Here is an 11,570-nt window from a genome sequence, read left to right as displayed (position 1 = left end):
AGTGATGAAAAATCACCTTGATGTAGCCATTTTATGTTCGTTTTTTGTCTTTTTAGGTAATTTAGAAGTGTTAAATTTACAGAGCTGGTATGGACACATAGATCTCAATTTAATAAAGTATTTCTCGACCAGCTATTCTATGCCCCTCAAAACATAATTTATATTTTGAGTAAATTTTCAGTAAGACATGACAAGTGAGTAATGTTGTCTCTATGAATTCAATGTGTTTTGAAGTTTACTATAAAAAAAAAAAAGGTTTCTCACTTGGGCATTCATTTTCATATCTGAAACTTCATAAAAAGTGTGTTTTTAGCATAGATTTGAAACTCATGCTACATGTTAAAAACTATAGATTTGATGTGTTGTGAGGAGAGTTATGATCTTAAATTCATGGATCCATTATCCTAGGGATCTCAAATCACTGTGAATCCCATACTAAATAGTTTTAATTTTAAAATAATTGCCTCTAACTAATCGAGTAGATCAATGATAGTTAACCCTACATTTGGTTTAATTATGACATTAGTTAACCGATGCATGTTACAAAAGTAACACATAAATATTCCGTTAATTGATTTATTTGGAATAGCAACACATGCCTGCACAATATGTGAAGTATTACTTTGTCAAATATTATATCTCAATCTTTTGGTGAGTAGGAGGCATTCATCCTACCACCTGAAGAAGACCCAAAGTCACTCCCCAACACTTCAACCCCCAAACGCACACCCTCCTCCACCCTCCAACCAAACAAAATTCCCTACCTCTAGTGTAATGCCCCAAATATTTAGTCTCATATTGAAAATGATGAGAGATCTTCAATGACTTATAAAGAGAGTCATTAATGAGACGATTGTTATGATTCATAATCTTTTCAAGGTTTGAGCAAAAACTACTAAAGAGCGGGTTGGGATCCGCCGAACTAGGGGCCCGAGCTCAATAGTGGGTCAGATTGTTACAATAGTATCAGAGCCGGCTCAACACTCGAACCTAGGGTTCGACACGTGCGGATGCGTGTACCTTAAGGGGGGTGGATTGTAACATCTAAAATATTTAGTCTCGTATTAAAGATTTTGAGGGATCTTCAATAACTTATAAAGGAGGTCATTAATGAAATGATTGTCTTGGTTCTTAGCTTTTTTTAGGTTTGAGCCGAAACTGCTAGGAGGAGTTGGGACCGGACCTGGATGGGCATATGGAAAACTTGTTTGTCATGGTTAATTACTAACTTGTGATTGTTAAATTGAACTACCACCTACAATGTTTTTTGTCAAAAAAACTACATATATACCACGCTTGACATTAATTGAATATGTTGATTGGTATACTTTTTTTTAGCTCTAGTTGTTATGATGCTAATTCTTATGCTTGTACATTATTAATGTGTTTATGTACATAAGAAATGTGAGACAGTCGATGTGTTTAAAACAAGCAAAACTACTAAATTTGATCGTCACATTAAATTTTACAAGAGAGATCAAGAATCAGGTGAACTTTTGAGTTTATAAATAAGCGTAAATATGTTTCTCAGCGTTGACATTGACATTAACAGTGTTATCAAAAAGCAAAAAATATACAATGAAATACATGGTAAAAAAATTGCAATCTTTAGTGGTTTTTACTTTTTATTTTTTCAATAAAAAGTAAAAACCACTAAAGATTGCAACTTATGTATTTCTTACACGATGACAATTACGGCAGGCTCAAAAGCAAGGCCATTAGAATCAACGTTTTTGGGTTGAATTGAGTTCGGTTAGTCCGTATTCAGAAGATTCACTATGTTTGATGCACATAGGCCCGACCCGCAGCCAAGGAGGCTTTCTCGACGGACGCACCGACTCTCCCGCGGATCCCAGATGGACGGCTATCAAGAGGTGACTTGCTACACATTCTCGACGCGCGATCTGGCATTTGCCGCCTCGTCGTCGTCGTCGTCGCCGTCGCCCCCCAAATCGGTCGCAGGATGGAAGGGGGGAAGAGGAAGCTGAGCCGCCGGCCGACGATCAACTCGTTGGACGATGGTTGCCTTATGCACATCTTCAGTTTCTTACCTCCGCTCCCTGGTACTTTGTTGCTCTCGACTCTCTTGCTTTTTTCTGCTTTCCCATTTTCTAGGGTTCTGGTATTCCATGATCGGAATGATGATCGAGTCGCCTCTTATGTGGGGTTAAGAATTTGTGGCGACTGTGATTCCACTCGTCGATTTCACTAAGTAGGTTCTCAAGTGGACCGTGGGCTTTTAATAGTCAATAAGCACGATCGACCTTGGGGATAGCACAGTTTTGGCGCCATGAACCTCTAATTTTCTGAATCACGATTTATGTTGCCTGTATTGTGGAGTCCTGTATGTATTTTAGCTTAAATGTTTCCTCTTGGTTGATTTTAGAATTTTCCACTCATCTACTTATGGGGAAATGCAAGATGGTGTCTGAGTTTGGATGATATGGCGACATTTTAATGTATCTAAATATCATGGACAAGAGGTATTCAATTTGGGTTGCATAGTTTACGTATATGCGTCTACTACGAAGAGTTCGTAAATCTTATTCATTAATCTGGAATCGTGAGATTATCTGGGTTGTTGGATTATCACAACAGGAGTGCGGGCTGATTACGATGAAATACATTTTAAATTGAGTATCTTTTTCACGAAAAACTAGAAATCATCGGGTTATCTGGGACATTGCGACATGGAGCGTCTTCTGTGGTCAAGTGGGTGCTTCCTGACATCTCAAATCAGCCATAACAATAGTTCGAACTTCGAAGTTGCGGTTGATTTTACGATTCGGATTTGGCCATCGATATGCACAGACATCTTGTTGCTTTGATATCATTGAGATTATAAGATAAGGATCTAAGAATTGTGAGGAGGAGGGGGTTCGTAGAACTGATTCTATGATCTAAAATGGTGACTAATATGGTCTTTCATACAAGTAGTTAATCTATTCAAATATATGATTGAACTATCGTTGAATAACAGTTAATCTGTTCAAGTATGTGATTGAACTCTGGTTGTAGAAATTCGAGTCCATAATGGCATCCATGCTTTTTTCATGCTGTTTGTTAATGTGCCTCTTTACCTTACATTCATTATTGTGGTTTTTTTCTTCGTTTGCCATAACTTAGTTATGTCCATATCTCTGTCTCACACACACTGACACACATGCATATTAGGGCCTGTTTATTGGGTTATCTGGTGGCAGTATTGCACACATTTTCTTGTGATTTTACTTCTTTGTGTAGCAAAACTTCAAATTGGTTTCTTGTGCCTGCTGGTTCTTAAATCAGGTCCTCTTTTATCTTTTTATTCCCTTTCAGTTGTTGTACAAGCTGTGCTTAGCACATGGTTTTATTGCTCTGATACTGTGTTTGCAGATAGGTTTAATACTGCACTGGTTTGCCACAGATGGAGGTTTTTGGTGTGCCATCCTCGTTTATGGCTTCGTGTGGATAGATCTGTAACAGCTAAACCTGAAACAGGTGTTTTTTCCAATTTAGAGAGTGCTATAACTGCAGCAAGGTTGGTTTAATTTGCGTCCAATCTGCTTGGTAATAATTATAAGTCACACGAAGAACATTTACAACCTAAGTAAGTTCCTTTTTTTGTCTTTCTCGGATCAGGCCTGGTGATACCATTCTAATATCATCTAGTGGAAGTCATTTGGCATGTAATGTCCAAATAAAAAAGCCGCTTTGCCTGGTAAGCACCTCCTGCTTTGGACACAGTTTATTATCAATGGCCAACCATTTGTTCTGTAAATTTTTTACGATTACTGGTGAATGTTTGTGTCAGTGCTTATATGTTCTAGAAACATTTGACTGAACCTTGGAAAAAAATGTTATCAATTGGACTAGCATCTTGGTTCCAATTACTGCTGGCTTGTAGCATTCATGAGTTTGGTGCTTTGCATATACAATCTTGGTTTACATATGATATTTGTTAATATGTCATTGGCCTCATCAGGCTGGGAAATCAAGCCCTTAATGACCCCTGGACATGCGTGTCCATCAAGCCTGCCATTTTGCCCTGCAGAGGAGGCCGATACCTTTATGTGTTAGGTCCGATATTGCATTTGAAGATTCCAGACTCATCAAAAATAAAAAGGATTAGCACAAGCACTTAACTTGTCTGTCCAGTTTTTGGTTACTTGATATGATGCAGAACTGATCCAATACACTAGATTGGTCTGCACCCAAGTCGGCCCTTAACCCAGAGAGAGGGAGGGAAAGAGAGAGAGAGAGAGAGAGAGGGTGCTGGAGGTGGAGTATGGAGACTGAAGGTGGGTTAGGACACGACATCAACATGGAGAACCAAATTCAAACATAAATTGGGTAAGGATTTGCCCTTTTTGTGACTGTTGGAGTGCAGTCCATGTTGACACAGTAGCTGGAGTCTGACTAGATGATGTATTCCCCTGGTCTCTGCTGGTAATCGATTGGGTGTCTGAGTGGTAGAGGGAAAGTTTTATCACTATGACCTTTGAATCGAAATAGCAGAACATTTTTTAAAGTGCCTAGTGTGGAGGATAAGCTAAAGTTCTTTTAGATTAGGTGATCGCTTGATTAGCGACCGAGATTGCCTGATTGAACTTGTCATTTCATCTTCGAAACAAGAAATGACTTTGCAGTATGTCATGTCTTTTGTTAAGCTCATAATGCCTTGTGTTGCCTTCGTCCAGATAGGTAGCGGTGACGATCCTGATGATACTGTGCTTATCTGCTCTCGAGGCTTCGACAGGTTCGCTTGGCTCCTTGATGGGTCAAAGAGTTATACGTGAGCTATTTCCTTTCTGGTCAATATAAATTTCTCGATGTCCGTTCTATGTTGATGCAGCGCACTTGAATTTCTATCAACATGCAAGATATCAAACTTGACTGTGAAAGCAGAGCTTGGTTGCTGCTTACTTCATCGGAGTGGTAAGCTGACCATTGAGGGCTGCGTGCTCCAGTGCGAGGAACATCCCCTGGATCATCTGTCATGTGCAATAGTGAGCACTGCAAATGCGATGCCTTTAGCATCAGATTTATTAGCATCAGTGAAGCCTACAGAGGGAGGGAGCAGTGTCTCTGTTTCGCGTACACGTATTGAAGGGGGTGCCAAAGCTGTTTTAACCAGCGGAACTCTGGCACTGCAACAGGTGCGAGTCATGTATGCTCGAACGGCTCTGTTCTTCTGGTTTAATGTATCTCAGAGGTTGCCTGTGCCTGTGGAGAGCCGGAAAGAATTAACTGGGAAATTAATGTAATATTTATTTAGAGGTAGTTGCCCATGTTGATAGGTGTAAACTGTAAAGTGTTTGGCACGCTATGTACATTGCTCTATGGGCACTCGAACCCGTCCTTGATCCATTTGATTGTTACCAACTCACTATCCTCTCTCTTGTGAGATTGTACGTTTGCAATGTAACTGCAAGTTAGTGGAGTGGCGCAGACGATTGATCTCTCGAGTTTGCTCGACTTTGCTGCAAGTTTGCCAACACCTACCGAGATAACTCACGATCGTTTTCTTTTTTCTTAGTATGTTAACGAGGGGAACACGCTACAAAAGGCTGTTTCTTTCTTGCGTGCATGGCTGCTTCACTGTGCAGAAGTCAAAGTTAATATTTAGTCAGGAGAAAAGATACAAATTATCCTGGGGTTGTGTGTGTGTCCATGTCGACGTATATACCTATCAAATTAGGAAATCACCATCTTGTCATAAATGGGTTTATAGAATATGTATTATTGATTTGTTAACTTATGAAATAAAATCCACCTCTTGGCTTGTTAGTCCCGACTCTGTCGGTAGCCTGAACCTGGTAAGAAATTTTCCCGGTCCGGGTTTAAACACAGCTCAAATTTCAATGTAGCCATCAAAAGTTTTCCTCATGCGTAGCCTGGGGCAGCTTTGAGTTAGTGGCTTGGCAGGTGGTTGCTGCTGCGGCTGACATTTGACAGTGGCTGTAGGCGGCAGGTGGTTGTTGCTTAAATGGGCTTCAATTTTCAGTTTGTTTTCATTTTAAACTTCAGTAGCAATAATCTTCTATACGTAGAAGTTGAACCATAAACTACTCAAAGTAGCCTTAAACCCAAAACTTGATAAAATTTCTTCCTAAAAAAACTATTATCAAAGTAGATTTACTGGGAATGCAATGTCGTCAGTTTGGATGTCGTTTCAGCATCCCAAGGGACACTGTGTTTCCGCCAAGGCGTGTCTGTTAACATGTCGCCCTTTAGCAACTACTTCTAAGATCATTTTTATGTTAGAATAGTTACAACATTATAATAATGCTTTATTGGTATCTCCAGTCTCCACCCATATGAGGCTGCGTCCTCATTACCTTTTGAACGCGATGATCTGTTCCTTACATCAAACGACCTCCTGCAGGCCTCTTGCTGTTCAGAATTAGGGTCATAGACGCCATGTAACGTGTTTATGCTAGGGAGGCGCCTTCTTCGGCTGCCAGTTATTCGAGATCTTAGAGATCTTGCACTAGATCTCAAGAATGATATATCAAGGATGATGTCCTAAGGAGAGTTTGTTTGTGAATAAATGGGGTTGCTTAGGTCTTACCATATCAGCTCCCTGTCTTTAGTATGTGTTTAAAGAATGATTTAAGGTCCTTTACTGTAGGAAACATGGAATTTTATACATATTTACCACCCACAAAAGTGGCTATGTTTCAGATTTAGAGATTTGAAATCTTTGGCTCTCATGTTCAAATGCATACTGTTCCATAATAGGTCCAAGTTTGTCATTGTCGTTGCTGAAAAAGCGACTCCCATTCATTAATTTTTTTTTCTTTCCCCCAAAAGGCAACAGCAAAATAAAATAAATTAGTCATCATTTGAAACTTACAAAATGATATAGTTAAGGTGCATCTGACTTCTGGGAAAGGTTTGCCCATTTCAAAACTTTGAAATGCAGGCAGACAGCAACAAAAAAGATCACAAATCACACGGACAGGATGACCCAGAAGGTAAATTCCTCACAGTAAAAGTTAAAGGAGCAAAAACGATAACATGGAAAAAGAGACAAACGGAAAAGGAAAGACAAGTGTGAAATCTGATCTAGGACATTAATGTGGGTCACCAGGCTCACTACTGGATCATTCATCCTCATGCACAGTCCAAAAAAGGTTGTGCCAAATTCAAAAGTTGAAAATGATCACATCGGTTCTGAGCAAAAAGTACAGTCTTTGATGACTAAATTCCCAAAAAATTCTTAGCAAGAAAAAGAAGAATTAAATAATATCATGCTCAGTAAAACTGAACGCGGCAAAGAGTGAGATCTGACCAGAGTATTAATGAACATGCTTCTCCCTTTGGCCATCTTTTTCTACACTTTCCCTGGTTTTCTTTTTCCCGAGTTCCCCTCTTCCTTCCATCTCTACCCACCTCTTTCCTCTCTCTCTCTCTTTGTCAAGCCCTCTGTCGCTTGTTTCTCTGTGTACCCATCTCGGTCTTTTTGCCCAACTCTCTCTCTCTCTCTTGCTATCTTGCTCTCTACCATCTTTGTCTACTTTCTCTCTCTAGACCTCAGTGCCATTCAAAAACTCAAGCGAGAGAGAGGGATCAAAATTCGGAAAGATCCTGCTTTTCTGGTCTCTCGAGGCGCACTTCTCCTTCGTGCGCCCCGCCTCATCTTCTCTCCGCACGGCTTTATTTCGAATTCTGAAAATCCAAGCGAAAGCCGCCCCCTTCGTATTTATTGGGATTCCTTCCCCTTGAGAAAATTTCTTCCTTTCTTTTGTTTTCTGTCTTCTTCTCTGCAGTTTAGGTTGCCTCTTTCTCTGGGTGGCGATGGTCCCGATCATGGATAATTAGACTATCGGTTTCTTGTAATGGTCCTGTAGAGTAAATCGAGGTACGTGGTGTCTAGGCTTCTCCGGTTCGTTTAATTTATCATCTTTCCCGGGTCATTCTGGGTTTTCCTTCGACGACCCTGGTGGATTTTCTTTTCTCCTCTTATTTTGGTGCTTCTGGTGCTAACTGTGAAGACCGCGTTGGGTTTATGGAGATTGTTTCTTTCCAATTTGATGCTGTGCTCTTTTTTGTTTCATGGCAGAAATTTTCTTCTTTCTTGTTTTCTTCCTTTGGTGGAGAAGTTATAAGTTTTGTTCTCTTCCTTCTGATCGTTGGTTTTTTTGTGACTGCCATGTTGCTTTTAAATTATAAGAGTCTCTTTCTTCTTGCCTTGGATGCTTTCTTAGGCAGTGAGGTTTCCATGGACGGAAAACAGTTAACGGGAAATGCAACCCTTCATAGGGGAATATGGAACTCTTTCAACCAGTTGGTCATCTGAGTTGACTATTTTTTTTTCATGGATGTGATTCCGTTGTTGCTCGTGACACATTCTGATCCTTCTATCACGGATGTGTTCCACCATTTTTAAAACTCAGGAGGATATTCACTTGTTTTTATTTCAAAAGAAAGTTTAAGTTTGTTTGATTTTGATTCAGGCTTCTGCCATTGTGTGGAAATTTAGTCCAAACCAATTGCAAAATCATTAGCATTCTGACAGTTTATTCATTGGTAAAAGTACAAGCTCTTGGTTGAAGTCTACAACGGATGCGTATAAAAGAAATTTTGTCTGAAGCAAGAGGGTCCCGTGGTGACGAATGAATGCAGCGCCAGATTTGGTGTGACGTATTTAACAATTAAGATATACTGAACTTGAGCGCCGTCCGCTGTTATTTTGGGCATAGATGAACGGGAAACACGCCTACCCTTACTCAGATTAATTCCTGTATAGTGAAACCATTTTGCAGAGAACCATGATCCCAATCAATTTGCTTTTTTCCTTCATCAGCAACACAATCACCAGGGTTTCAGCACACGTAAGAACGGATCACGCTGGTACCCTTTCTTTGTAGAGTTAAGAACCTGATTGCTCACTGGCTAATGTAGAAGTATCGCAAAAGTGTTTTTATAAAAATTTCCGTTCATTTTCTTGGTTTATGACTACATCACAAAATTCTCTCTTCTTTTGTTTTCTTTATTGTAGCAAAGACGCCGTAGGATCACCAGGAATGTGGTTCATGCTCTGTTTGGTGTTCCTCTTCTCCTCTTATGTAGCTGATATGGTTATCTGCTCGTGAAGATGCATTTTTGGGAAATCTGTTAAAGCATTATATCTCCTACCATTTTTCTAAAAATTCCAATCTTCCTGGTCCAGATAACAGGGTTGACATCGTTAGTGCAAAATGGGTTCTGTAAGTCTTTATCTGGATGATGTACGGGAGAATGTTCCAGAGGTCATTGATCTTCCTCAGAACGATGACATGCTTGAGGTCAATGAACTTGTGAACGACTCTATTACACAAGCTGCACCAAAGCAGAACCTCACCGTTGCGAGTAGTGTGCGTGAATTATTAGAGTGCCCTGTCTGCTTGAATGCCATGTATCCTCCCATACACCAGGTTTGGCACAATAAAATGATTTCCTTTTATATATCATACCAAATGAAGCTCTCTGCATAAATTTGGTCATTTTATATGTTGTGCAATATAATTGGAAAATATAACAGGCTGTATGGTATGCAATATAATTGCCCTTCTGCCTCTGTATTCTTTCTGTAAGGTGCCTGTATTACCTGTCATGATTGCCATCATGCGTTGGAAGGATATTGTTCATTCGAGAAGCCATTGTTCCTGAATAAAATTGTCTCAGAAAACAATGCAAAATGTTTTGATTTACTGTATGTTGGCATAGGAAGTACCCAACTTCGAGTTTTTTTAGTGCATGTTGGCAGTTTCCTAAATTTTGAGCACTCCTGGAATTTTAAGAAGATGGTTTCTTCAGGGTAATTTTCATTCGGGAGTGGTCAGGGTTTCTTTATGTTTGGGTCAAGACATTTTGAGGTTATAAGTAGAATATAATTGATGTACTAGGTTCGAGGTCTTATGTCCTTCTACGTATTGGGGTAATGAACTTTTAGATTTTATCCAAAGTGAGTTGCCAGACGTGCAGAATGCTATGGTGAGAGTGTTTGTGTTTCCCTTTGCTTTTATATCTGGGATGAGTACATGACTGGATTTTTGCATGATTAGCACAGATAAACATGCAAGTTAGTTATGAAATGCCATCTGATCATCACTAAAAATTATGCCTACTTTTGAGATTGCTTAAAGGATAATCGTCCGATATATTTGAATATGTGATGCTTTGGATTGGTGAACAGTAAGAAGGTTTTTTCTTATGGTTTTGTACTTATGTTTGTCAGACCTTGAAAAGTTGGATTTTCTGTTTGCAGTGTTCAAATGGGCACACGTTGTGTTCTGGATGCAAACCCAGGGTCCACAACAGATGTCCAACATGCAGACATGAACTTGGGAACATAAGGTGCCTAGCATTAGAGAAGGTGGCTGCTTCTCTTGAGTTGCCCTGCAAGTATCAGAGTTTTGGATGCATGGGCATATATCCTTATTACAGCAAGCTAAAACACGAGTCACAATGTTCGTTTAGACCTTATAACTGCCCATATGCTGGTTCTGAGTGCACTGTTGTTGGTGATATCCCGTCACTGGTAGCACATCTCAAAGATGACCACAAAGTTGATATGCATAACGGGAGCACTTTCAACCATCGATATGTGAAGTCCAATCCACATGAGGTTGAGAACGCTACCTGGATGCTTACGGTATGTTATTCATGAGGTGTTGAGGAAACTTATCCTTTTCACTTTTCTGTCTTGATTATGTGAATGATCACATTTCTGGAGGTCCGTGTATGTGCAATGTACCCTGGATCATTAAATATTGTGCACTTTTTTTTTAATGCCCATAAAGCTCCCATCTATGACCTTACTGAGATTGAGAAAATGTCATCACCTGGAAAGCCTTTAATTTGTCACATAACTCTCGTGACTTTACAAGGTTAAGCTAAAAATCCCCCGTGCATTATATGTTTTATGTCTATGCATTGCTTGAATCTATGCTTGTGATAAACTGGGCCTCTCATAATGAGTTCCTCATTTTTTGTTTGCTTTTTGGTCTTTGGAAAACCAGGTGTTCAGTTGCTTTGGACAGTACTTTTGCCTGCACTTTGAGGCTTTTCAGCTAGGGATGGCACCTGTCTATATCGCCTTTCTCCGTTTCATGGGGGACGATAATGAGGCCAAGAATTACAGTTACAGTTTGGAGGTTGGAGCTAATGGGAGGAAGATTGTTTGGCAAGGGGTTCCCAGAAGCATCAGGGACAGCCATAGGAAAGTTAGAGACAGTTATGATGGCTTGATCATACAGAGAAACATGGCCCTTTTCTTCTCAGGTGGTGACAGAAAGGAACTGAAGCTCAGAGTAACAGGCAGGATATGGAAAGAACAGTGAAGGACTGTTGATTTCCTGATATCTCATGATGTGGTCGTCTTTGTTAATTTTAAGGAACATGGAAAGCAAAGACTCTTTGCTTTATCAGATGACCATGTGTCTGTATTGACTGTAGGTTGCACGTTTTTCATCAATGAAGATATCTGCAGTTTATGGATCAGATCTTGGTATATCTATGTGTTCTTTGTTTAAGTATTATTGCCATGTTTTCTCCTTCCTGTACTTGGTGTTCTTGTCAACTTGTTTATTTTGGTAGCACAT

General features: G+C 39.8%; 2 protein-coding genes across 2 annotated transcripts; both read left to right on the top strand.

The window, feature by feature from the left end:
- The first annotated feature begins 1,803 nt into the window (after positions 1-1,803).
- Positions 1,804-5,349, top strand: LOC116246484 (F-box protein SKIP5). The gene is made up of 5 exons (XM_031618386.2): positions 1,804-2,063; positions 3,376-3,520; positions 3,622-3,700; positions 4,680-4,738; positions 4,835-5,349. Exons 1-5 carry the CDS (start codon positions 1,964-1,966, stop codon positions 5,244-5,246), a joined length of 795 nt encoding a protein of 264 aa, XP_031474246.1. The 5' UTR covers positions 1,804-1,963; the 3' UTR covers positions 5,247-5,349.
- Positions 5,350-7,294: 1,945 nt separating this feature from the next.
- On the top strand, positions 7,295-11,469 carry LOC116263240 (E3 ubiquitin-protein ligase DIS1-like). Its single transcript, XM_031642903.2, has 4 exons — positions 7,295-7,846; positions 9,158-9,401; positions 10,235-10,621; positions 10,989-11,469. Exons 2-4 carry the CDS (start codon positions 9,186-9,188, stop codon positions 11,307-11,309), a joined length of 924 nt encoding a protein of 307 aa, XP_031498763.1. The 5' UTR covers positions 7,295-7,846; positions 9,158-9,185; the 3' UTR covers positions 11,310-11,469.
- The last annotated feature ends 101 nt before the right edge of the window (positions 11,470-11,570 follow it).

Source organism: Nymphaea colorata, chromosome 1 (genome assembly GCF_008831285.2).
Source record: "Nymphaea colorata isolate Beijing-Zhang1983 chromosome 1, ASM883128v2, whole genome shotgun sequence".
Classification (NCBI taxonomy): Eukaryota; Viridiplantae; Streptophyta; class Magnoliopsida; order Nymphaeales; family Nymphaeaceae; genus Nymphaea; species Nymphaea colorata.
The sequence above is the reverse complement of the archived record's forward strand: the minus strand, read 5'-3'. Positions and strand labels throughout refer to the sequence as shown.